Raw genomic sequence first — 26,395 nt, forward strand, 5'->3', positions numbered from 1 at the left:
TATAATTGAAGTGAGTGATTATTTTCCAGTTAGAGAGGGGCTGAGACAGGGATGTGTAATTTCGCCATGCTGGTTTAACTTGCATGTCGATGGATTGGTGAGAGAGGTGAGTTCTTGTACGAGGATTGAAACTAATAGACGAAAATGGTCATGAATGGGAGGTAAATCAGTTGTTGTTTGCGGATGATACTGTACTGATTGCTGATTCGGAAGAAAAGCTTCGCCGATTAGTGACAGAATGTGGAAGGGTATATGAGAGAAGGAGGTTGAGAGATAATATGGGTAAGAATAATTTTATGAGATGTATGAAAAGGGAAGGTGGTGTGAGGTTGAATGTCATTTTGAATGGAGAGTTACATGAGGAAGTAGATCAGTTTAAGTACTTGGGGTCTGTTGTTGCAGCAGATGTTGGAGTGGAAGCAGATGTACGTGAGAGAGTGAATGAAGGATTCAAAGTGTTGGGGGCAGTGAAGGGAGGGGTAAAGAATAGAGGGTTAGTCTTGAAAGTAAAGAGAGTTCTGTATGAGGCAGTGATTGTACCAACAGTGATGTATGGATTAAAGTTGTGGGTAACAAAAGTGACGGAGAAACAGAAATTGAATGTGTTTGAGATGAAGTGTCTGAAGAGTATGGCTGGTGTATCTCGAGTAGATAGGGTTAGGAACAAAGTAGTGAGAGTGAGAATTTGTGTATGAAATGATTTAGCAGCTAGAGTGGGTATGAATGTGTTGAGGTGGTTTGGCCATGTTAAATGAAAGGAAAATGGTTCTCTGCTAAAGAAGGTGATGATTGCAAGACTTGATGGAAGACGTACAAGAGGAATGCCAAGGTTTGGGTGGATGGATGGAGTCAAGAAAGTTCTGGGTGATAGAGGATAGATGTGAGAGAGGCAAGAGAGCGTGCTAGAAATAGGAATAAATGGCGAGCGATTGTGACACAGTTCCTGTAGGCTCTGTTGCTTCCTCCGGTCGCCTTGGATGACCGCGGAGGTAGCAGCAATAGGGGATTCAGTGTTATGAAGCTTCATCTGTGGTGGATAACGGGGGAGGGTGGGCTATGGCACCTTAGCAGTACTAGCCGAACTCGGTTGAGCTCTTCATCAGTTTGGGAGGAGCTTAGAGAGGAAAGGTCCCGTTTTTTTTCATTTTTGTGATGTCGCCTACTCCCCAAAATTGGGGGAAGTATATATATAAATACATATTACATATACATATATATATATATATATATATATATATATATATATATATATATATATATATATATACACACACACATATGGCTCTCTGGTATTATGAATACTTTATAATTAAGAGAAATATGAAACAAAATGAATTTGGAGACAGCCTGTTTAGTAAGTTTTCACTACTGAGTAGCAGAGCATGGAGGAAGTTAAATACAGTATACAGTATATATATATATGTATATATATATATATATATATATATATATATATATATATATATCATATATTTGTGTATATATATATAGATATATATATAGATATATATATAGATATATATATAGATATATATATATATATATATATATATATATATATATATATATATATATATATATCTATATATATATATATCTATATAAATATCTATATATATCTATATATATATATATATATATATATATATATATATATATATATATATATATATATATAGAACCTTCCCTCCTGACCTTTCTCCCTTGGACATGGGTCATTTTGTTAGTGGAAAGCCTTCCGTGTACTCGGTCGCTGCTTCAAGGGAATCGTCATCATTTGGATACTTCTCTGTCTGGCTTTTATCAACGCCTTCCCCCCTATGTGTTCTTAGAGGAATCTACTGGGGGAAGGGAGCTTGACTTTCGAAGCTTGATTTGGGTCTTGCTCGTTCTGAAGTTCTTCTACACTCACTCGTGGGTGGCTCTGCGGTGGTGAGACCTTTCCCGTTCTCGGGATAGGTTGTGCTTGCAAATGGTTTTCGTCATTAATTAAATAAAATTATAACTTGTTATTTAACTTTCCAGCTTCGTCTCTGTGGGGAACCCCCTTCCCGCTGGAGTGATGAGTGGTTCTCCCAATTAGTAAATATTCTTAGCTGAATTAATATTGTTTTGTTACATTTTTTTCGTTACCGTTCTCCTTCTCCCGTCGATGCTGGGCGGGGAAGGGAGTACTGCACAGTCCTTATTTTGTGTCTGTTCTCTCGGCGGACACCTTGGCGGACTAGGTGGTTCTCCCGAGGGAGTTTTTGTTACATTATTTGTTTATTTTCCTCAATTAATAATGCCTTTCTTCTTCGTTCAACTAAGATAGCCGACCTAGAAGAGCAGTGGTTTTTGTGCCTTAGGAATCTGTTGATGCTATGTAATCACTTTCCTATTCCTTTGTGCCTGTGGTAGCTCCTGACCAGCACTCCGTCTTCGAGGAACTACCTTCGGCTACCTCTTCTCATGCAATGTTCGATGCAGATCTTCAACTTTAACAAGGTTTGTTGATGAGAAGCAAAGAGCGATACTCGGAGTTCCCCCTCCAGGGGTTAGAATACTTTTGCCCTCCGAGGGAGAGTTATTCTCCCCAGGTGTTGGATTGTCTTCCCTTCCGAGGGAGATCTTCCCTTCATCTTCATCATCACATCAATGCTAATTAATGTTGCTGTTTCTTCGCCTAATAGGAATACGCTATCCCCCTTGCTGAGTTGACTCTTGCATTGGGGCGGAGAAAATTCAGAGGCAAGTCTCTCCTGCGAGTGTTCACCTCTCTTGCTCATTAGAGAGGCCACTCATAGAGACACTTCTTCGGAGGTATGCTGCTCTTAATGACCTTACTAATCCTCTTTCCTCTTTGGGGGTTTCTCACTGTGGTCATTGACCCCACCCTTCCTGACCTTTCACTTGGTTCTTTGGACTCACCCACTTGTCAACGAACCCTGGTATGTGACACACCGTTGACATAAGCCTCTCCTGGGGATGCTTACCCTTCTAAAGGGCACATCTGTCAACCTTTTAGTGACCATCATAGCTATGCTATGGCATCATGTGGAATGGTTTCTGGACCTTCTGCAGCTCCTGACAGAGCCTCCAAGGAAACTCCCTCCACGACATCATCTCCTCAGACAACTGCACGTCAACATCTACCACCAAGCTGTAGCTTCGATATGACTGCACGCTTGGAGACTACCCAGATCTTCATCACTCAGAGATGATTATCGCAACAAGTTGCGAAGAGGATGTCAGGATATCTGCGAAAATCCTTGATAGCAGTCTACCAGGCAAAGTAGAACGTCTTTTGTGGTTGGTGTCATGGAAAGGTTCTCTCTCCACTCGATGCCACTTCAAGCAATAGCGGAGTTCCTCGGATACTTGAAGGAGGAAAGACGTCTTACAGAGATCGATCTCGCTTGGTATCATGTTCCTTTTTTTATCTGTTTCTTCAGCTCCATTCAGTTTTCTTGAAACCTTCATGCATAGAGAATTCTTTTGGACGAACTTTTGTTCCCATATAAAGTTATATGCCTCAGGGAAGTAGCTGTCAGCTGATGGCAATCGAATAAAAGAAAACATGACCGTTTTCTTTTGTATAAGAAAATAGTTTGTAAAGGACTATTAGTTGAAGATTCAGTGAATAATCCTATTGTTCTTCTCTCTTCCATTGGAAGAAATAGGGTTAACCAGCCCTTCACTTAGGATGAAGAAGCTTCAATATTTGAGCACTTTTGAGTTATCTTATTGAACAGTCTTTGATTGTGATCTTTTTAGCTCCTGTGACTCTTGCTCTGGATGAGCAAACATTGGATAAACACCCTGAGACATTTAGTTCCAGAACGTTTACATACAACATATATTACAAACATCTTAAGAACGTTTTCCTCTCATGTTTTCATTAACATATTTAGAGTAGTTATTTCTTGCTTTTTTATTAATACCTTCTCTAGTTTGCTCTCTCAATAAAGCTGCACCAGATATACTGCTACTAGTGTGCACGTTTCTAAGAGAGTAGCACAACATAGCAAACATTTGCAAGTCGTACTTCCTCCCCCGTCTGCCAAGGGGAGTGACACATCTAACACCTCTAAGCAGGTTGGTTAGTGCGTGAAAAGTAAATGAATTAGAAAAAAAATTGTTGATAATTAAATCAACTAATACAACAACTAAAATTACTGAAAGAAAACTTGAGGTTGAACAAGTTCTTAAAGACATTCCTATACTTAACACTAGGTCAACTATGAATGGAAATGTTGTTGTAAACTTTGCAAACAATATGATCAGAGAAGAGGCGGCAAACAAAATTGAGACATCGGTGGCTGACACTGAAACGAGAAAAATCGGAAAACTAAAACCAAAAATAATGATATGCCATGTATTCAATGATAAAGATAATGTAGTAAATGCTTTGATTCAAAGAAATCGCTGCCTGGACCAAATCCAAAATATAGAAGAGAAGATAAGTGTAGTCTTGAAGAAAAATGCCTTGGGGGGGGGGGGGCCACCCACTATGTGCTGAAATGTGATCCTGAAGTTCAGAGAGCTATTCATGATAATGGGGACAAAGTTTTGTTACGATTCGGTATCTATAACATACATGATAGGTACCACGTGATCACCTGCTACCACTGTCAGGGGTATGGACATTTTGAAAAAGATTGCAAGTCTAAGAATGATGATAAAGTCTGCGGAAAATGTTCAGGGAGACATTCCACCAGGGAGTGTAATTCACAAGTGTCAAAGTGTATAAACTGCACAAAGTTAAACAAACCAAGTGACTACACAGTAAATTCTAGAGACTGCAAAGCTTATGACTTGGAATTGAATAGACTAGTGGAAAATACTGATTTTGGTTACTAGGGATGTCATAAACTGTGGCTATGTAAATATACAATCTGTAGGTAATAAGACTGTTCAAATTCAAGAATTGATTAACGAGAAATATTTGGATATGCTAGCATTATCTGAAACATGGTTAGATAACTTGGACAAGGCAAAGATCACTGAAATGATGCCCCCCACACATGCTTTCTTTCACATACCGAGAGAAGGTAGGTCTGGTGGGGGTGTTAGACTCTTTATTCATAAAAGTTACTCAAATCTCAAAACATTGAAAAGAATTAGTGTAACAATCTTTGAATATATAGGAATAAAATTTACGCCAAAAAAAAAAACAAGAATATCCTTTGTAAACAATACGTGATCTGAAACGATAAATACTCGGAACGAACAAGGTAAAACGACAGCGGAGGTCCTGTAGAGAATAGGGTTCTCCTACGGTATGGGACTGGAAAAGCAGCCGTCAAAGTGAAAAAGTAAGTAAGTAAATACAGACCTGAGTAGATAGGCTACTCAGGGTAGCAATGCATCATTATAGGCAATGCATTTACTTCCCAAGGGTTTTAATAGGAAGGGTGCTAATATAGTAGCAAAGGTAACTAGTTTACACCTTGGCACCAGCAAATCCTCTTCCATTTGAGGATCTGCAAGAGAGTACTCACGAGAACACTTCGCCATCATGCCCTCCTGTGAGAACGAGTGCATTCGTTGAACTCGTTCAATGTGAGGATAGGCACCTTTATCCTATCCTCGTCCCTCTGAGCTCGCCGACCCATCATAGATCCATGGCAGTTACAGGCTCATGCTCTCAGCTCAGCTATCAATCTTGTACACGCTCTGTCCCTCAAGGTAGAGCACGGTATACGAGTTAGCTCAATTGTGGCAAGTCTTGTTCACGATCAGACATCAGCGACGCATTGTGATCACGATCAAGCGCCAGTGATAATCTCAATCAGAGGGGAGTCTCGTCCACAAGCCAGAGTAAAGTGTCGTTCTCGAGCAAGTGCTAGGGGCTAGTCTCCTTTCTCAAATGCACTCTAGTGGCGAGTCTCATTTCAAAAATTCTCGCCAGGGGCAAGTCGTTTCACAAGTTCTTACCAGAGTTGTCTAATTTCGCGAGCACTTGCCATGGGGGATTCTCATATTACGAGAGCTTGCCAGGAGCGAGTCTGTAAGATCTTGCCAGGGGCGACTCGATCAAGTTTGTGAGGCAATGACGAGTCATGATCCTGTTGTATTTTCCAATGCAACTTATCAGCAAAGAATGCTGGCTCTTCGGAACTACCCTCTCTGGAGCTCGCAGTTATTTACATGATCCTCTTGCTACCCAGTGCCTTGTTATTGGGGTCTCCTGAGACTCCATGAGCATCCAGCATAGCTCGCCAGGTAAGCTCGCTATCCTTTTTAAAGAAAGTACCAAAGTCTTAATCTGCACAGAATGATATTCTTAACTCCATTATTGAGCATGCTTCTCGAGTTTTGCCACGAGCCAGTGATTTGTGGTAAAACTTGGAGAAATCCCCATTGGAACCCAAGCAGGATTAGTACATATATATGAAATGCAGATACACGGGGGAAAGTTTTCCCATCGCAGGTAGAATTGCAAGATTCAGATAAATGGCTTGTCAGTTCTGACACGAAGCTTGCTAAAAGCTCATCCGGGGCAGTACATGAGGGGTCACCTGTCTTTGTCAGAGTATCTAGTACCCAACAGTAGCCTTTGTATGTAGTCACTTCAATGGCAGCTGAAGACCTTTGGGTCTCAAGGCAGGTATTCTTCCGTAATGCTCATCCTGGGGAGATTGGAGGATGAGGAGACCTGAATTGTTGGATCTTGGATACAAACCTTCTCAGAAGGGTAGATCATCCTTTTCCCTTTACTGAGTTGCTGTTCATGGATGCATGAAAAGAAGGGAAGGGAAGCTCACCTGCTGCAGCACAGGGCCTCCGAGCTGTGCTGAGTCATATCAGCAATGCCGCACAGAATCCTAGAGTTGTAAGCATTTGAATTGGATTTTTAAAAACTCCATTTGTATTACTCCTATACCAGCAGGGAGGGTTTATTTCACAACAACTTAGCAACTAGCCGTTGAAATGCTGCGATGGACATATCTTAGCAGAGAAATTGAATAGGAAGTCTCGGGTAGCTGGTTGTGAGGGGTGTATGGCCCCTCGTGATAGCTGACAAAGGGTTAACTTTGTGGGTTTCACCAACGTAGACTTATTCTTAACGTCCCCCAACCTGGAGTTTCCTGTGTACTGTTCGCCAGCACCGTACCTGTAGGTAGCACTTTAGGCTGCCTTCCTACTTCCATGGGATGACTGGGACTTCTACGAATCTCCACCATTCTACCAATGAGGAATTATTTATCATAGTAAGATCTGCTACCAACCTATCCATGATGTGTATAGTCCTGTTATAGCCAAATGCAGAATGGTATCCTGACCCCCTCTTGCTGTTGTCAGAGGGTTCGAGGGAGCTTCCTTTCTCCTACGACTTAGTGCATCAACCACATTCCTAGATTTACAATTAAACAGTGGGATCCCTACCACTTCTTGTCTGGAGAGTATCCAGGATCTTTTTGCTGAGAGAAGGTTTTTGTAACTAGTAGCAGAACAGATGTCTGGTTACCTTTGGAGGTCCCTGACCTCAGTCTACCAGGCAAATTAGGTGATATTTTGTAGTCAGCCTCATGGAAAGGGTTTCTCCCTACTGGTAACTGCACTACCCCTTATCGCAGAATTTTCACTTTTTCTCTGAGGAAAATATCTGCTCAGTCTCAGCAGTAAAAGCCATCCTAAACTATCCTTCAGCCTCAAGCCAAGTCTTTAGACTGAAGGGGGCTGCTATTTACTCTTTGGTAGAGCTGCCCTTGCTCATTTACTCACATGGAGTTTGAACAGGTTTGCCTATACAGTACAGTAGTTGGAAATGAGACCGACTTCGTGAAACGTTGTCTGTTCTTGGAAAGGAGCACTTGTGAGTCAATCAGGCTTTGAACTGGGATCTAACTCAGGACACGGTTCTTCTCTCTTTAATCACTGCTCAGGTGTTAGCAAGGTGCATGGTCTCCCTTAAGACATTGCCTATTCTTGGGTTAGGGGGCAAGTTTTGGTCAGCTTCATTTCTGAGTTCATTGCTAGACTCAAATTCAGATCCAACAATCCTGGTCGTCTGCTTTTGTGCACTGCAAGAGTGCTAAGGCGCTACTGAGACGAATTCTAAGTCCTCGCCCACGAATCAAGTGCTTGCTTGTCAGCATGGGCAGATTCAAAAAGAACGTTTCTGTGATGCAAATACTTCTGATTTGGGTACGAAAGGGTTAATTTATTTTCACTACCCACACCTGCAAGATGTACACACATGACCCTATTTCGGTAGGCTCTGTGGTAGCTGCAGAGCAAGTGGATTAGCTTCCTAAGCTTCTCTGAGGACTATTAGTAGTCGTTTGAGTACAGTGGTCACAGTGTTAGTCTAGGATGAATGAAAACGAATTGACTGGCATTTTTTTTTCTCTTCAATATTCCCTTCTTTTTGGGCTCAACATCTGAAGATCCAGTCAGCTAGATCTTGTTGACTGCAGTTATGCCTCATATTGCTGGTCGCTAAAATATGTTTTTTTTATATACCCCATTACATTCCCAATCTCCTTATGAGAGGGAGTTGGGACGTTTAGTCCCGTTTGTATAGATTCACAAACCTGTGAATTATACATAACCATGACAATCATAGTTACGTTTCTATGCTCATAATCACTTTTGCACAGGGCTTTAACCCACTGGTATTGTCAAGCCTTTGGTTCACGAGGTGTCAGGATGTCCATCCCTCGCATCACCATGCTCGTATGCAGCGACCCCAGGTCAAAAGTTTGTCAGTTAAAGGGACTTCCACCCACCTAAGAGGTGAGTCTCCTTACGAAAGAGTGAATGGTTTGTATATGTGACAAATTTAGAAGTAATTTTGTATTTTTCCTAACTATGCAAACCTGAACTCTTTACACTTACTTTATCCGGCATTACCTATCTCCCTGAGAAAGTCCAGTCTACAATAAAAGTGAAGAAGGTATGAATGAGCTGGGGGTTGGTACTTTACCCCACTACCACTGGTAACAACTAGAGGGGTTGTTGACACCTCATTAAAAGTTTTATAGCCGCTTTCCAGCTTGTGCTAACATCTAATCTCCATTGAAAAGAGCTCAGGTTTGTATTGTTAAGAAAAAGTCAAATTACTTCCAAATCTATCATATTTATTACACTGATCTCAGTGCCCGGCCTCTGACCTGAAAGTTATAATCCAATCCAATGCAGTCCAACCAGAATCTGATTGTTAATCTGCACTAGGTCTATTATTTGCATTTTACCCCTTTAGTGCAAATATAACCCAACTCAAAAATGTTCATTTATGAGTGAACACATAGGAGTGATATCTCCGCCCACAACTTACATATATTTTTCTGACTATCCCTAACCTCCAGTACCTTCTTAACATGAAATGACCCATTAATAAATCTGCACCATAATTTCATGATGGTACTTAATCAGAATTAGACTTCTTTTACTTGATCCACAAGTCAATTAGGACACCAGAGGATTCGAAATGAAAAAAAAAACCCTCAGGATTTGCCCATGTGGCAGATGTGTTTTTTCCACAAAGTACTTCAATTTAATGGGATCATATGTTTAAGAAAGTCATTTTTCACTGTCCTTTATGGGTTACTATTAACTGTGAATTGAATAGTATAGCTTCTCATCATAGACAACACTTACACAAATAGATCAATCACTACAATCATCAAGAGGGATCTAGAAGAGGAAAATGTGAAATCAAAAGCCCATGAAAACTATTGGAAACAAATATTATAAAACTTATCAAGTCTTGTTCAGGCCCTAATAGATTTCATGGATAAAACTATGACCTTACGGTCCCTGAGAGCCACTGCTTGGTCTTTCCTGATCTTATGTTATGTTTCGTGTGATGGAAATTGTTTGATAGCTAATTAACCTGTCTCTTTTATCTTCTCTTTGTGGGCAACCTTTAAGGGGGCCGGCTGGCTAATGCCCTTTTTTTAAGGACAGAACTTTTTGACATTCATACCACTTAATGTGACTTAGGACAGCTCCAAATTGCATAGGATTTTTGCCTTTGACCTTCGGTTTTGCGATGCCAGGGCGATTTATCTTGAAAATTATTTTTTTTTCAAATTCTATCTCATCCTGTGATACTTAATATTAGACCTGGAATTGATACTCTATATAGATGTGATATAGACCTCAAATAAAAGTTTTTTTTTTTGCTTTCCTCTGTCAACTTTTGTATCTTGTATTTGGTTATGATAAGGGTTAGTTTTATATTTTTCATAGCACTCTCGCTTGTAAGCTAAAGCACATCAAAAGGTAAAGCAAGCATGTGGTGAAGTTAATTTTGTTCCTGTAAGGATACAAACTTTTAAAACCCTATGTGTTGTGTACCTTTGTGAGGGGGTGATTGTAATCAGCCCCCTCATCCCCTTTGTAGTGTTTTTCTCATTCTCCCAATCAGGAAGATGATGAGGTCAGAGGGTAACTTGTAACTCTTCTCAATTTGTGGTAGTTTCTCTGCCTTGGAAAGGGAGTCACCCTATTTGAACTGAGTGTTGCCTAAACTTCTGTGGCCGATAGGGAAAATTATTCATCTTGCAGACTCACTTGGTTCCAAAAGTGCTCCGTGGATGGTGATCCCTGTCTGGTATTATTAGTGTGTGTTACCAGTGTTCCTCTTCGGACAAAACTCCCAGTGTAGTGATTTGTGTTGCTGCAGAGAAAGCTCTTTAAGTAAAAGTAAGTAGGTGTTAAAATTATCTGTCGCACCATTAGGAAGTGATCAAACTAGGACTGAACATCAGCCTCCTAGGTCAAGGATGGTTGGGAGTGTATTTGCCTTACATTTTTATTACGGTCGCAATATGGAGAAATGTTCCTTACTCTACTGCTTACTCTGTGTCGTACAGAACTTGGTCGCATGTTGGTAATTTTGGGGTTGGATAGCGATTATGAGCTTTATGTAAAAGACACCACTGTTTCATCAGTTGCAGGTAAAGAGTTTTACCAAGACCAATCTCCAGCATTGTATGGTAGGCCAATAAGGGTATAGTTGACTGCACTGCTTCCTGCCGATACATAGCTCATTCATCAGCCAGTATCCTTGGGGTTGGTGAGAGATTATGAGCCTGGTGTGACATCTGCTGCTGTTTCACCAGTTGGACCTATCTCAAGCACCTTATGGTAGGCCGATAGCCATATCATTCGTACTACCACCTCTTGCCGATATAGAGCTCGCACATTGACTGGTACCTTTGTTAGTTGATTAGCGATCATAATCTTGGTGTGACAGCATTGCTGTTTCATCATTTGTAGGTGAAAGGTCTCTCCTTGGACTGATCTCCAGCACTGAATGGTAAGGCAATATGGGTAATGTTTGCACTACTCCACATGTTGTTAATAAGTTTAGCTGATGGAGCTCACACCCTTACGGGTGCCTGTGAGGTATGTTGGTGATTGTGAGCTTAGGGTAACAGCTACTGATCTTCAACTTTGAACTGCTTTAGAGTTTTTACTAACTGATAACTTTAGAGGGTGTCAGCAAATGCAAGACCTATGCAACAGCGACCGTTGTTTGCACCAGTATCAGGGGATTGGTCCTTCTGCACTGAACATCAACTCCTAGGTGAAGAAGGATGAGAATAATGATGCTCTGTCATGTAAATCCATCTTCCCCTTCCTCTTCCTCGTCTCTTTCTGATCCAGATGATTCTTTGTGAAAGAAGTAGTGGAAGTCCAGGCATACCTATCGCAAAAGGTCCCATATTTTGAGAGAAGAAGATGGTTCTCACTTGGTACCCAATTCCATGAGTCCAATACAGCTCTAACATTCTAAGGAATTGACCTTGTATGGGGCCGATCTCCTGTGCTGACAGATAATCGGTCCTGCCAGGGACTGATCACCTGGTGCCATGGCAAATCACCGAGGGTCGATGACAGTGTTAGTCAAGTGATCAAGAAGTTTAAGCGGGGGGCCTTTGCCATTTACCTGGATGTTGCCCTAAAACCTTTTACCTCAATTCTTGGCTCTTGAAGGGGCTACTCAGTAGTTGTGTTGTAATCCCAGCTCTGATGATGGGACTTACATTAGTACCGTGTACATCTCATTTTAAGTGATGCCTTCGCCATGATTATCAAGGAGAGGTTGAATGACCACCTTTTCTACCTCTTTCTTGTTCACCTCTCAAGGGGATGCAGCAGTTGCAATTATTTCAGTCTGGTCATTCATCCATTGCTCTTCTATCCTCCGGGCAAGGGGGTGAATGGGTCGGTGTCTTACCAAACATTTTTTTTTTATGTGCCTGGCTTGACACTGCTGAATCCATCATCCTGTCCTGATCGAGTTCCTTTTTAATCTAGTACTGACCAAGCTCATAACAGCTTCTACACCCTTTAATTGGATGTTACGATGTTGTTGGAGTCGAGCTCTCCTTGCTCCTGTCGGGATCAGGAACTTCAGGAAGGATGACATGTCCAGGAAAAAAAAAATCTGCTAATTTAGTTTGAGGGTACTACCTTGCACCAATGAATTAGTATCCCTATAGTCAATTTTTTTTTTATCGAGGCAGATTAGCACCGACTCGCAGGGGTGCCCATTTAGCTAATAGCTGATTGGTCGGAAGTATTTTTGTCCGAATGCCATCATTGTTTTCAAATGATTACCAAGTAATGTGAATCAAAACTTATTTACTAATCTAAATTTCTCCCTTAGATATAGGTTTTGTCAACAAGTAATGTCGAACTTCGACATCCAAGCTGGGACCAGGGAAGGCCAGGTAAAGGCTGCTGTTGACTCAGCAGGTAGACCTATAGCCTCCCCCAAACCCCCATCCTTAGCTCACAAGGATAATGAGGTTACAGTGACAAGAAGAACTAAAGAGTTTGAGTGTGACTCGAATCCCAGTCTGGCAAATACCAGTTAGGAACGTTACCACTCAGGCCGCCACATTGCTTGATGATGTTGCCATAGTGTCATCCAGGCCTCACAGAATAGATATTTGTCTCCCAAGAGGTTTAGACGATTGGTGGATCCTAGCAGGTTCATTGGCTACCCTGTATTGCTTCCGAAACAGACATCTAACACTTGGCCAAGATTGGAGGAGCATGGGAATCTTCGAGAAGGCAACCTGCTCCCCGCTGAAAGCTGGTATACCTGGGTATGACTAGCGACATGCAGAGAATCTCTCCACCTGGCAGAAAGATCTACCAGCCCAAAGCTGGTTGTCTCATAGTTCTATCAACCCTGACTTGTCTATATCCCAAAAGCCGCTTCAGAATTTGGTCTCGGCAATGGCAGCTCGAGTCCGGGGGGATTCTGGCAAATGATTTCCCTGATTTCCTAGTCTTGATAGGACAGGGAAACAGACAGAGCTCAGGTGGTGGCTGGTAGGCAAGAGCCTCCGCAAGGTAGTCGATCCTCTTGTCCTTCCTTTCACTGAAACAGATGCTCTAGGCAGATGCATCGAAAGAAAAGTGGGGAGGGGGCCACAGTTGGCTCCATACCATCTCCAGCCAGTAGTCCGAGTCAGGAAGGTACCAACATATAAATCTCCTAGAGAGGAAGGCTTCCTTCCTAGCCCTCCAACAATCACAGCATATCACAGCATTTCATGCCGGGTTACTCAGTAGTGCTGGAGAGAGACAACACCACCATAGGGGCTTACATAAACGAGCAAAGAGCTACCTGTACATAACTCTGGGCCCATTTAGCTGTAGAGATACTGAGATGAGCATGGGTCAACTCGGTGTCCCTATCAGTCTGCGGCATTCCCAACTTTGTGGGATCCCCCTGCGCAGGACAGGGTAGCATTGTCCCTGAATTTCAGGCTCCCACATTCTGCTCCCCAGTCCCGGATCGCCAGGCTCTCAGGTAGGAAGCATACCAACAGTGGTGAGACAACTTCGAGGTGGGTGCCTTTCCACTGTTCTGTCTGAACAGAGGAACCATCAACTAGGCCAGATTAAGTGAGATCCAGTCGATGACTATTACTGCCCCGCTGTGACATCAGGTGGAATGGTTCCTTGACCTTCTGCAACTACCAACGGAGTTCCCAAGAGAACTCCCTCCACGACACGATCTACACAAGCAGCCACATACAAACTTCTTCCACAAAGCCGCAGCTTTGCTTTGCCTTGTTGCCTGGAGTCTGTCCAGCACCTCCTCACCCAGAGAGGAGCTTTGCAAGGATATGAAAATAATTGCTGCACACTGTCAATGATCTTGAACTTCAGGCTACCAGGCTAAGTGGATTAGATCTATGATGACACTCCTAATCTGTGATGCTCTCAGCGAACACAAAATGAGGCGCAGACAAGAACAGAATGATACCTGTTATGGTAACTTCAGTGGAGAGTGACTCAACATGTACAAGTATGCCCAAGTGTCCAACGTTCCCATTTTGGGAACATTGCAGTAAATCATTCACCTCACTATTATGGTAATATTCAATATTATAAAAGTAATATATTATCAAAGTTAAAGTACTTAGGGAATATATGGAGTATAAAAAGTACTGTATGAGTAAAAAAGAAAATTATTTCCAGTTGTCAGTTTTCAAAAAAAAAAAAGTAAAAAAAAAATATAAGTAGGAAAAAAACTAGGTATAACAATTCTTTTTGTCTCTATATTTATTATAGATAATTACATATAACATATTATACTTATCATAATAAAACCATTATATTTGAAGAAAATGAAGCTGGATATACAAGTTAAAGTAATGTTCTCAAAATGGGAACGTTGGACTGTAAAGGGTAGGACCCAAGTTTTATAGTTTGAAAATACGAATTACTTTTAAAATTTATTCTACATCACGCAAGCTTGTTAAATCTTAATTGCATTGAAACACTAAAGAGTATATTTGGGGAGTTGCCAGGTGTACAATGTACAAATTAGCAGAGTTGGATGGCTACTTGACATTTCATTGAAAAGAGGATTTGCAGGTAGACTCAAGAAAGTTGTCAAGTATAATAACGTCATTTAAATGTCTATAAAGATATTAAACCTTTTTCATACTTTGTTTGATTGATTTTGCATGGAAAGGGAAATATTCTAACTGGGAAAAGGCAACTTCTTGGATTTTGGGGGGATATACAGTATCTATATCATTAACTTCAATTCATTTACTGAGCTTAGTTGTATATAGCTCTGAAGCTTTTTTAGATTATCTGTTTAAAGATTTTAGATATATATTGTGATTTCTGGACTTTGAACTTATTTGAAGATTAGTATTGCTACTGCAGAAAGTACATTTATATACCTGAAGCAATTTTGATAAACTAAATCCGAGGGTGACCCTAATAAGAAAAGACGCTCTCAAAATGTATAGTTCACAGGATATCAAGTGTGCTTTATAAAACTCTTTTGATTAGTTACTGTTTAGATCTTTTTGAATGTTTCACTTGTAAAAGAAAGGATTTATTTTAATTCTTTATGGTATTTGAATATCTTTTACGCCATGCTGATTTATTTTAAGTGACCTCTTGCATGTTACCCTTATGTTAGCATTGCTGATCTGCCTTGTGAATAATTTGACATGATTGCTAAATTAGGATTAGCCCAATTACTGTATTGTCTTTTGCTGTTCCATTTACTAATGCTCCTAGCACTGTATTTATTTGGAAATTTTCTTTTATAGATATGTATGTTTAGAATTAGAACTTCAGTACAGTTTAGTATATTTTGTTAGAATGTTCCTGAATTTATTTTATCTAGTAAGTGGCCTCTACTACTAACCAGTGATAGCTAATGCAGTTTTATCCATGGTTCTTTTACTTTATATTCAGTAGAGGAAGGTTTGGCCTTTGACTTTCGTGGCATCCGTCTTGACTGGTTTCGGCTTCAAGCATACACTACTGCAAACCGCACTGGATTACGGCTCAGAGAAAACAGAGAGCTTTCAGCTTTGATCAACCAAATAGTATTTCACACAAAAATGGTCGACTACCTTGATGAAATGCTGATTGAAACTTCAGATTTATCAATATTCTGGTAAGTGTCTCATCATACATTATTTTTTTTATCTTGATTGAATATTTGAAAATTGTTGTTTGATTTGTATAGCATTGAGTAGCATTAGGAAAAGGCAGTAAAACTGCTGTAAAGCTGGATTTTTCCTTTCCTTCAAAGTGTAATTTGTTTAAAAATAAAATTTTATGATTTTCAACCTATCATATATTAGGCCTACTTGTAATTCTATTTACTTTGGTTGGTTTTTACCTCACCCTTTGGTAATATTTTTGCCTCATACTGATTTTTAATTTTGATTATGAGAATATAAACCTTTATGTTGGGTATAGTAGCAATGCATTACTTTTATGAACCTCCCCTAATGTTCATATTGCTTGGCCAGAAATTTGGTTTATGGACATGTACCCCTAAAATTTATTGAAAATTTCCCATTTCCATTCTTTTCAATAGACATGTCTCTAGTAAAGTAATGAGACTAGAGGCTAATGGCAAAAAGCAAAGTACCAGGGCTTGTTATTTCAGTTTCTCTGTTGGCGTCGGTACAACTCTACCCCTTTCCCAGAATGTGATGTTTCCTTACATAGTAAGTTGTCTTCTTCTGGATTTGTTTGTGATTACTGCATAGGAATAGTACTGTAGTTTAAATTACCTTTGCCTCACTTTTCCTCACACGTAAAGTATGTTTCAAGTTTGAGTGTTAATAAAACTGACTTTTAGTTCAGAGAGAAATCCAGTAGAGGCTAGGCTATTTGCTTATAGTGGGAATGATGACGAATATGACACACCAGGACCGTTCTCTAATAAACACTAAACCAGCCTAGTTTTCATAATGATGTGCTTGAAAGATCTTTACGTATTTAGATACCTGAGGATAATCTCAGAATGTCAGTGTGTCTTCTCTTGTAAATGGTAATTATCATACTGTAATACCAATGGTCTGTTGCTATCCCTAACCTAATGTTGACTAATAGGGTTCCCTTCAATAAGGGTTCGGAATGTTCACTGTACCTTACAGAGTTGAAATCCTCCTGTAGAGTCTTCTACTGCTAAACCCTTGAATTCTTGCATTCTAGTAAAAAACTACTGTAGATTGCAAGGAAGAAGACAAATTTGGTTGTCTGGATCCTAATACAGTATCTCTCCACTCGCTGAAATAAGAGCTATTAATCAGCTTTGTTTTTCATTTGTGGATGATGTTCATATTGTATAATTCTCTTAGCTCTCAATTTGGTTCGGTATGTTACTGCTAAAGCTCTTCAGTTTCATCACATTTTGGATAACTGAGCTTCTTTTGCTTTTTAGCTCGACCAGTTGTTCATCATGTGTTAACTTCAGCTTATACCTTTTACTGAAATGAGTTTTAGTAGGAAGGAAACTTGAAGTAAAAGTAAGATTATTTCAATTCAGTGAAAGACATATACAGTAATCCCTCACTTATCTCTGTTAATGGGGACCAGAACAGACCGCAATAGGTGAAAAACCTCGAAGTAGTGTCCCCCCTATTTTTTAAATACGTACATTTTTTTTGTGTGTACATGTACTACATGTATATATAATAACAATAAGAGTATATTAACCCTATAAATGCATATGTTATCATTAGAACATTAAAGAATCATATAAATACTGTAGATATTAATAATATAAATTATATACTGTACATAGAATAAAGTATAAATACTGTAATATAGATACAGTATTTAATACAGTACGTATATATACATTTACATTTATACGTAAAATAATGTATAAATAATATAAATAGAGTGTAAGTGTACATGTACATACATATGTAGATTAAATAGTGTACGGGTACATAAATATGTTTCTGGGCTCTGACCTGTGCCGCCCAGTGAAATGCTCCTTTTACATCATTGCTAAGGTAATAACTGCTATGAATTTACCAGAGAAAAAATTGTATAGGAATGCTAGGTTGAACCCAGCTCGCTCACCTAATAAGGTGTCGGTATAAATAACTGGGGCGTGATAAATCACAACCAGAGGTCTCGCACCATTTAGATAACTCCTGTCAACATCCCCGAACAGTGAGGAGCCGTTCAACAACCCAACTCCAATCGCTACTACGAACGAGCCCACCCACGCTAGTGACGATACTCCTTTTCATAGCACCTGCTTGGACGCTGTTATTCTTTTCTTGGTGTGTGTTTTCCTTTGGTTTACACAGGATTTATCCCAGGATGTCGGATTCTACTGTTACTCCACCTAAGTTAAGTACCAGATCTATGAGTTTTGAGTTTTTGGAGGTAGTCTTGCCCTTGGTTATTTAATTATCTCAGTTTTTATATTACGCATCGGGTCCGCCATGCTGGCTGGCTACCTCCTCTCTCTCTCTCGTTCTTGACGCTTAGCAATCAGTCTTCCATACTGATTGTTTCTCGTCCTGAACTTTCTGGGTATCCACGGTTCACACCCCGTGTTATTTTATGCTATGGTATTATCTGTTATTATATTAACAGCTAGTTTATGATATTACGATATCTTTGTTCATTTAGGTTGGCATGCCTGTTCGCCTTCGGGCGTTACTAGTTTTACTTCGTTTTACGTTTCACGTTCGTAGTAGCGATCATATTAGCGTACACGTTATTTTACTAGTACTCTAGTTCGTCGGGACTTTCGCGAGGCAGTTATTATTTTATGTTTGTTGTCGGCACCTCACCGACACCTTGTTATGTTGGCAGCCCTGCCTAGCTCGGTCTCTCCCGCGCTGTTAAGCTTGGTCTTCCCCTGCCTCTCCGTTCGTCCCTTCGGGTTATTTTACGTTTATTATTGTCATTATCCAGCATGCCTCCCTTTTTTCATGTATTACCATATCAGTGATATTATTATTATTAGTTTATTATCCTAGTCTTTCCGTGTGATCTTAGTCATGGGTCTCAGTTCAGGTTGGTACGCCTGTTCTTCTGCCCCTCTCGTTAGCCTCCTCACTCCCCCCCCTCCGCCCCGACACCCCCACCTCAGGGATGTCTTCACTCGCTCTCATATGGAGGCTCGGAATCAGCTTTTGTTTCATATCCCCTTGGGGATGTTGACACTGGATATCACCTTGCTCCGTCCCGGGTGGACCCTGTTCGTGTGTGAGGCTTGTTATACATTATTATTCATATTTCCCCTACCCTTCTGTTGCTGTTTCTCCCCGCCGTCTCGATTGGCCATCGGTAGGCGGGTGGGATCCGGCTCGGTCTGGGTTTTTATGTTGTGTATATTCATATTTATACACATTTTATTCCTACTACTCCACCCGGTCCCGCACCTCACGGACCCATTACAGATTTCTCCCCCCCCTCATATGGTGTTCCGCACTCCACGGACTCCACATACATTATTATTCCTTACGGGATCTCCGGACGTAGCCTTCGTTTATTCCCATGTCAAGTTCGATTATTCCTTGTGCCATCGACGGGTTTAACCCTCGATTCCCCTGTCCGCCTTCTCCGGTAGTCTTTCATGAGCCCTGGGCTCTCTCAGTTGTCTCCCCGGAGCCAGCGTGACCTTTTTCCACTAGGATTAATCTCATTATATATTCATACATATCTATATATATCCCCTGATCTCGCCTCTCCACCCCCCCCACCCCGGTATGATCACGATTACGGTTTGACTTATTCTTATCTATATTATTTTACAAGCTTAAATTTATTATTTCCGCTACAGCGGTGTTTTCTAAGCTCCCGGTGCCTCTGGGCTCCTCCAGCTTACGGGATACTCATGTATCTTTTATTTTACAGGCAGTACGCTGTTCCATGACGGCATGCTCGGCGGTCCTTAGCCAACCCTGCGGCCACGACGTGTGTCGCTCATGCCCATTGTGCTGTCCTGGTGGATGACCTCACTGTTTGGCAACCGGACAATTGTGTAGTATGCTACAAGCTAGCCTCCACCTTAACCTCTGAATCGGTAAGTGTATTCTTCTTAGCCGTTCTTTACAGACTTAGTAAGTGGAGTTATAATTAATTATAATTAATTAATTTTGTTGATGTCGGCTACCCCCCAAAATTGGTTGAAGTGCCTTTGGTATATGGATGGACAATTAATTAATTTTAATTGCATCATTTTAATTTGCTCCTCGCATGCCCTCTAGAGCCTCGTGTTCGGAGGCTCCTGGTCCCCTCCTCTTTTTCTCTTTGGCATGAAATTCCTTACCTTCACTAATAGCCTGTTCTCTTTCAGAGCTCCGAGCCTGCTAAGAGTTCGGCTCTAGCAACCCTCAAGGTCTGGATTGGCGGATTCGACCGGAAAGTAAAGGCTAAGCAACCTTATATCTTATCGGAACAGAGGTGTTCCCTCCTTTATCCACATGCAAAAACATCTGCTGCGGTCCCCAAGGAGTTGGCGGACCCCATCAAAGAAAATACTGAGTCCCTGCTTTTGGCCCCGGACCAAGAAGAGCAGGACGATAACGGAAGACGTCGCAACCCTCAATCTAGACGTCGAACCCATGGTTCTTGAGGAACCCGACACAGGTAGGGAGATAGGTTAGTCAGGTGGGTCCCGGGCTGAGATTCCTCTCCTCAGCTCGACTTTCTCTTCTACTTCGAACCAATCTTCCTTTCAAGAATTCCGGGGACTTCCGGTGCTGATCTCAAGCTCCGGTCTGTGATCCCCAAGGTTAAGGCTTACTGCAAGCCTTTGCATAAGACCCACAAGTCTTCGAAATCATCGAGGTCATCCAAATCTTCCTCCACTAGAGTCCCCAAAGACTCCGTCGCCGTGCCCTCGACTTCTCAAGGACCGGTCTCCGGTTCGGCATCTGTTCCCCCTCCGGCGGAACCATTTAACCCAGCGGATTTCTCAGAGAAGCTGTTTTCTCGCTTCGAGACGATGTTATCGTCACATACTCAGCAAGCCATCGTGACTCTTCAACAACAGCAAGAAAGGGTTGCTAATGTTGAGAACCAAGTCCAGGGTCTCATGCGTTCGGGGCTGCCACAACAGCAGCAATATGCCATCCCCGACGCCTCTAAGCTTCCACCCTTTACTAAGAGTAACCCCTGGAGGTTAGCTCTACATGCCCCCTTCTCGGATGGCATGTTGTCCATTGAAGGTTTCGGAACTCGACCGATTGAAGACTTCGAGTCTTCAATTTCCTTTTCCCGGCTTCGCTCGCTTCACTGATGAGGCTCTGATCTGCCTAGATAAAGTCCCCAAGGAGACTGTGATCTTCCCCAAGGAACAGGCCACGTCTGTTTTGGTCTGCGCCTTCAACGAGTGGGATTGTGTGAACACAATGCTCACACCTCATAAGAACTCGTATACTATGTTTGTGATAGACGAGCATCCCCCTACTCCATGCACAACCAAGATCATGGAAATAGCCTATCAGGCTTCCAAGGAAGAGAAGCCCTTACCTCAGCTTCGGGAGACGGAATTGACTTCCCTTCTCTTCCCTGGTGACCATGAGTGCTGGCGGAACGCCCCGTCTACCTTTTCGGTAGGAATACTGAGCCCGGACTGTGCTTCGACGCAGTTCAGTGAACGCCTCCCCAAGCTACCAGAGTCCCTAATCAAAATAGAGTTTGAGACCCGGTGTAGGCTCAGTAGATCCATTAACTCTACTGCTCTATCGGAGATGACCGTTGCCACTTACGACGAGGAACCTATCTTTAAGGTCCTCACGAAGTCACTTCTGCAGACCTTGTTGATCGACGCATATGACTTCCATAACGCCAGATTCCGTTGCCGACGACATGTATTGTCGGAGGCTACTATTCGTCATGAACCCAATAGACTCATCAAAGCCCCGGTCTGGGGTCCGGACCTCTTCCCGGAGGATATGGTTAACACTGTTCTCAGCGAGGCAGCTCGAGTTAACCAAAGCCTCAAGGTTAGGTGTGGTCTAGTTTCCAAAAGGAAATATGAATCTCCTAGTGCTCCAGTTCGTGGCAGGAAGAGGTTGAGGCCCTTCCACTCCTCACAGTTCAGACAGCCTCTTCAGGTAGTGCAACCTGTCCTGGTTCAGTCTGTCCCTGTTTCACAGGGCTCCCAGCCTTCTATCTCTAAGGGCCAACCCCAACAGCAGTATGTGTTGGTCCCTCAGACACAAGTCGCATCGACTTCGTTTGCTGCCTCCCCCGCCTTCAACCCCACTTAAGAATCTCAGGGTTCTTTCCAAGGCTACCAGCGCCACAGAGGCTCCAGAGGTGCCTTTCGTAACCGAGGTAGCGGAAGGGGTTCCCACCGAAGCAAGGCTTTCCACGGAGGCAGAGGTGGCAAATCATCATCAAGCCATTGAGAAGTTGCAGGTAGGAGGGAGACTATACAAATTTCGGGACCATTGGAAGTTCAGCAACTGGGCTTCCAGCATAATCTCCAAAGGTCTGGGGTGGAGCTGGTTACAGGGACCCCCTCCACCAAACAGTTTCTACCAACTCCCCACAGAAGAGCTACGTTCATTTACAAAGGATCTGTTGCAAAAGAATGCAATCCAAAGCATGCATCGCTTAAAATTTCAAGGTTGCTTATTCAGCGTGCCAAAGAAAGGCTCAGACAAACGAAGAATAATCCTGGACCTGTCTCGTCTAAACTCCTTCATTCGTTGCGAAAAATTCCACATGCTTACCGTCGCGCAGGTGCGGACCCTACTTCCCCGTGGGGCCGTCACCACCTCCATCGATCTTACAGATGCCTACTATCACGTTCCAATAGCAAGGCATTTTCGCCCCTTCTTAGGCTTCAAGCTGGGCAAACAAGCCTATGCTTTCAAGGTGATGCCATTCGGGCTTAACATAGCGCCCAGAATCTTCACCAAACTAGCAGAGACGGTGATTCAGGAACTTCGAACCCAAGGGATTCAAGTAGTGGCTTATCTCGACGATTGGCTGATCTGGTTGAACAACGTCCGGAACTGCCACACGGCGATGAACAAGGCCCTCTCCTTCCTTCGACGGTTAGGATTTCAGGTCAACCTCGAGAAATCCCGCCTGGTCCCGGAGACCAAGTTTCAGTGGCTGGGGCTACAATGGGACCTCAATTCCCATACATTGTGCCTGCCCAAAGCCAAAAGGAAGGAAATAGCGAGGAACACGAAACAGTTTCTCTGAGACAAGTTGACATCCAGAAGGAACCAGGAGAGAATACTAGGTTCCTTACAGTTCGCCTCCGTCATAGACATCGTCCTAAAGTCCAAACTAAAGGACATAAACAGTGTGGCGCTCCAGAGCGACCAAGAAACGTCGAGACATGCGAGCTTGCCTTCCCCAAATCCTGAGGAAAAGTCTGCAGCCTTGGACGAAGTTCAAGAATCTTTCCAAGTCAGTTCCCTTGCAATATCCTGCCCCGGGACTCGTCGTTCACACAGACGCCTCCCTCACAGGGTGGGGAGGTTACAGTACTCTCAACACAAGAAAGTCCAAGGGTTATGGTCTCCGATATTTCAACAAATGCACTTAAATGTCCTAGAGGCCATGGCAGTCTTGCTTACCCTAAAACATCTCAACCCAGCCAGGAATCTCCATATCAGACTGGTCCTCGACAGTGCAGTCATAGTCCACTGCATCAACAGAGGAGGCTCCAGGTCAGCCCACATAAACCACGTTATGTTGGCGATTTTCTCCATCGCAACGTCATACAAGTGGCATCTATCAGCAGTCCACCTGGCGGGAGTCCGGAATGTAGTGGCAGACGCACTTTCCCGGACGACCCCGTTGGAGTCGGAGTGGTCACTGGACAATCGATCCTTCCAATGGATCTTTCTCAGGTCCCGGGTCTCCAGGTGGATCTGTTTGCGACGGAATCCAATCGCAAACTAGAATGTTATGTAGCCCCCAACCTGGACCCTCAGGCTTATGCCATGGACGCTATGTCAATAGACTGGAACACTTGGAAGACGATTTATCTGTTTCCTCCGATAAATCTCCTGCTGAAAGTACTGCACAAGCTCAGATCTTTCAAGGGCCGAGTGGCTCTGATAGCCCTCAACTGGCCCAAAAGCAACTGGTTCCCCTTGTTACTAGAGCTAGGCCTCCGCCCCTGGCGGATACCCAATCCTGTTCTAACACAAGTAGTACAAATGCGCAATGTGTTAGCTTCCTCAAGGATTCTGAATGCCCTAACTTTATGGACTTCATGAAGTTCGCAGCTCAAAAGGGTGTAAACATCGATCCTCTGAATACCCTATTCCTGGAATCAGACAAAAGAGAATCCACTCTCCGTCAATATGACTCAGCCGTCAAAAAATTGGCAAACTTTTTGAAAGACTCACAAGTTGAGAAAATGATGATGAACCTGACTGTGACATTCTTTAGAACTCTTTTTGAATCGGGCCTGGCAGCCAACACGATTACCACGATCAAATCAGCCTTGAAAAAGATCTTCCATGTCGGTTTTGACATTGACCTGACAGATTCATACTTCTCTTCCATTCCAAGAGCTTGTGCGAGACTGAAACCATCAACTCGCCCTAGCGCAGTTTCTTGAACGATGTCCTGAAGCTAGCCTCTGACACTTTGAATGAATCTTGTAACTATATGGCATTGTTAAGAAAGACACTTTTTCTTTTGAGCCTCGCCTCTGGCTCTAGAATCTCAGAATTGTCGGCCCTGTCTAGAGACCCAGGTCATATCGAGTTTCTCCCTGGTGAGGTCCTTCTCTCCCCTAACAAAGTATTCCTGGCTAAAAATGAGGACCCCCAAAACAGGTGGTCTCCCTGGAAGATTGTTCCACTTCCTCGGGATCCATCCCTGTGTCCAGTTACCACCCTGAAATCCTATTTAAGTAGAACTTCCACTACTTCCACAGGGCCCTTATTTATTAGAGAGAATGGAGGAACTATTACCCTTAAAGGAATTAGACAACAAATTCTTTATTTTATCAAACAAGCTAATCCTGAGTCATTCCCACACGTCCATGATATTCGAGCTGTTTCTACTTCTATTAACTTCTTTCATCATTTGAAATTTGATGAGCTCACAAAATATACGGGTTGGAAGTCCCCTAAAGTCTTTAAACGCCACTACCTGAAACCTTTTGGAAGCTCTTAAATTTGCAACAGTTGCAGCTGGGAATGTAGTTCCTCCTGCAGGCTCTGAGTCCTGATCACAACGTCTTGCTCTGTCCTCTTTCCCTCCTGCCTGGCTTTCTTATTGTCCCTACGTGGTTTGGTTATCCTTTGCCATACACCCCTATGGTGTATTATTTTTATTATTCATTGATATATGTTCTACCAATTGTTTTGGTTTCATCTGTGCTTATCCCTCGAGTTGATTTTATTTTAATTTTGATATGTATTTTGTTATATTCACAATTATGCTTGATTTATTACCATCCCTATGGGATTGTTTACCATGTTTTTATTGCTATTTTTACAGTGTGGATTACTTACCTTCGGGTTACTTTATTATTGTTTTCAGTGGATATTGTCCACTCATAACCATGTTGATCTCTTGCCTATGGGATTCCTATCCCTCCTGTTTGTTATTAAACTACACCATGTATTATTATTTTGTGTTATTTTCTCCCCAGGTAGTTAGCCATATTGGGTCCCTATTCTCTGGTAGTATTTCACTGGGCGGCACAGGTCAGAACCCAGAAAAGGGATTTTGACATAGGAAAAATCTATTTCTGGGCGAGAGATCTGTGCCGCCCAGTGAACCCACCCGTCCCTCCCTTCCGGGCCCCAATCTGGGGTGCTATAGGAGTGACGTCACTAGCGTGGGTGGGCTCGTTCGTAGTAGCGATTGGAGTTGGGTTGTTGAACGGCTCCTCGCTGTTCGGGGATGTTGACAGGAGTTATCTAAATGGTGCGAGACCTCTGATTGTGATTTATCACGCCCCAGTTATTTATACCGACACCTTATTAGGTGAGCGAGCTGGGTTCAACCTAGCATTCCTATACAATTTTTTCTCTGGTAAATTCATAGCAGTTATTACCTTAGAAATGATGTAAAAGGAGCATTTCACTGGGCGGCACAGGTCTCTTGCCCAGAAATAGATTTTTCCTACGTCAAAATCCTTTTTTAGAACACTTTTATTCTTATAACAAGATACGTAACCCACCTCTAACAATGACGATGATCTTGATAAATGATTATGAAACACCTGTGCAGTATGATGGAGGTGAAGAAGATGAAGATGATTTACTGCACAGGTTAATGAGAGCTTTACTGCTCCTCAGGTGACACCTCATCGTCAGTTGATAGAGGCAGTGGATCGTTGAAGGCAGCTTCCGATAGAGGTGGAGAAAATGCAGGAGGCGGCGTAGTAGCTCAGTGGGAAGCCGAAGAGGCAGCAGGAGGAGTATCTGATGCTTCTGTAGGAGGATTTTGGCGCACTAGGAACATCGTGATCGGAAGTTGTTGACGTTTTGTCATGTGAGCAAAGATGCTCTTGTACAACGCCATTACGCCGTCAATATGGTTATTGAATTCAATGGCTTTGACCATGTTATTGTTGATTTCTTGTGCCCTTTGTTGCAGAGCTCTTACAGGTTGTCCAGAGCTCTTGCAGGTTGTTCTTCAGCTTCGTCGTTGTCACCGACGTCGGCTGCTTCTTCTTCTTCCTCACTCGCCGATC

At 42.4% G+C, this 26,395-nt stretch overlaps 1 protein-coding gene across 2 annotated transcripts in view; it reads left to right on the forward strand.

Annotated features, from left to right (window-relative positions):
* The window catches only part of Hem (Nck associated protein 1 Hem), a 616,888-nt gene that overhangs the window by 433,099 nt on the left and 157,394 nt on the right, over positions 1-26,395 (forward strand). The window contains exon 11 of one of the 2 annotated variants that reach the window (XM_068351161.1): positions 15,685-15,889. In XM_068351161.1, the coding sequence (XP_068207262.1) occupies positions 15,685-15,889 (205 nt within the window). The remainder of the gene's footprint in view (positions 1-15,684; positions 15,890-26,395) is intronic. The other variant, XM_068351170.1, reaches the window with a different exon arrangement.

This window comes from Palaemon carinicauda, chromosome 2 (assembly GCF_036898095.1).
Source record: "Palaemon carinicauda isolate YSFRI2023 chromosome 2, ASM3689809v2, whole genome shotgun sequence".
NCBI lineage: Eukaryota > Metazoa > Arthropoda > Malacostraca > Decapoda > Palaemonidae > Palaemon > Palaemon carinicauda.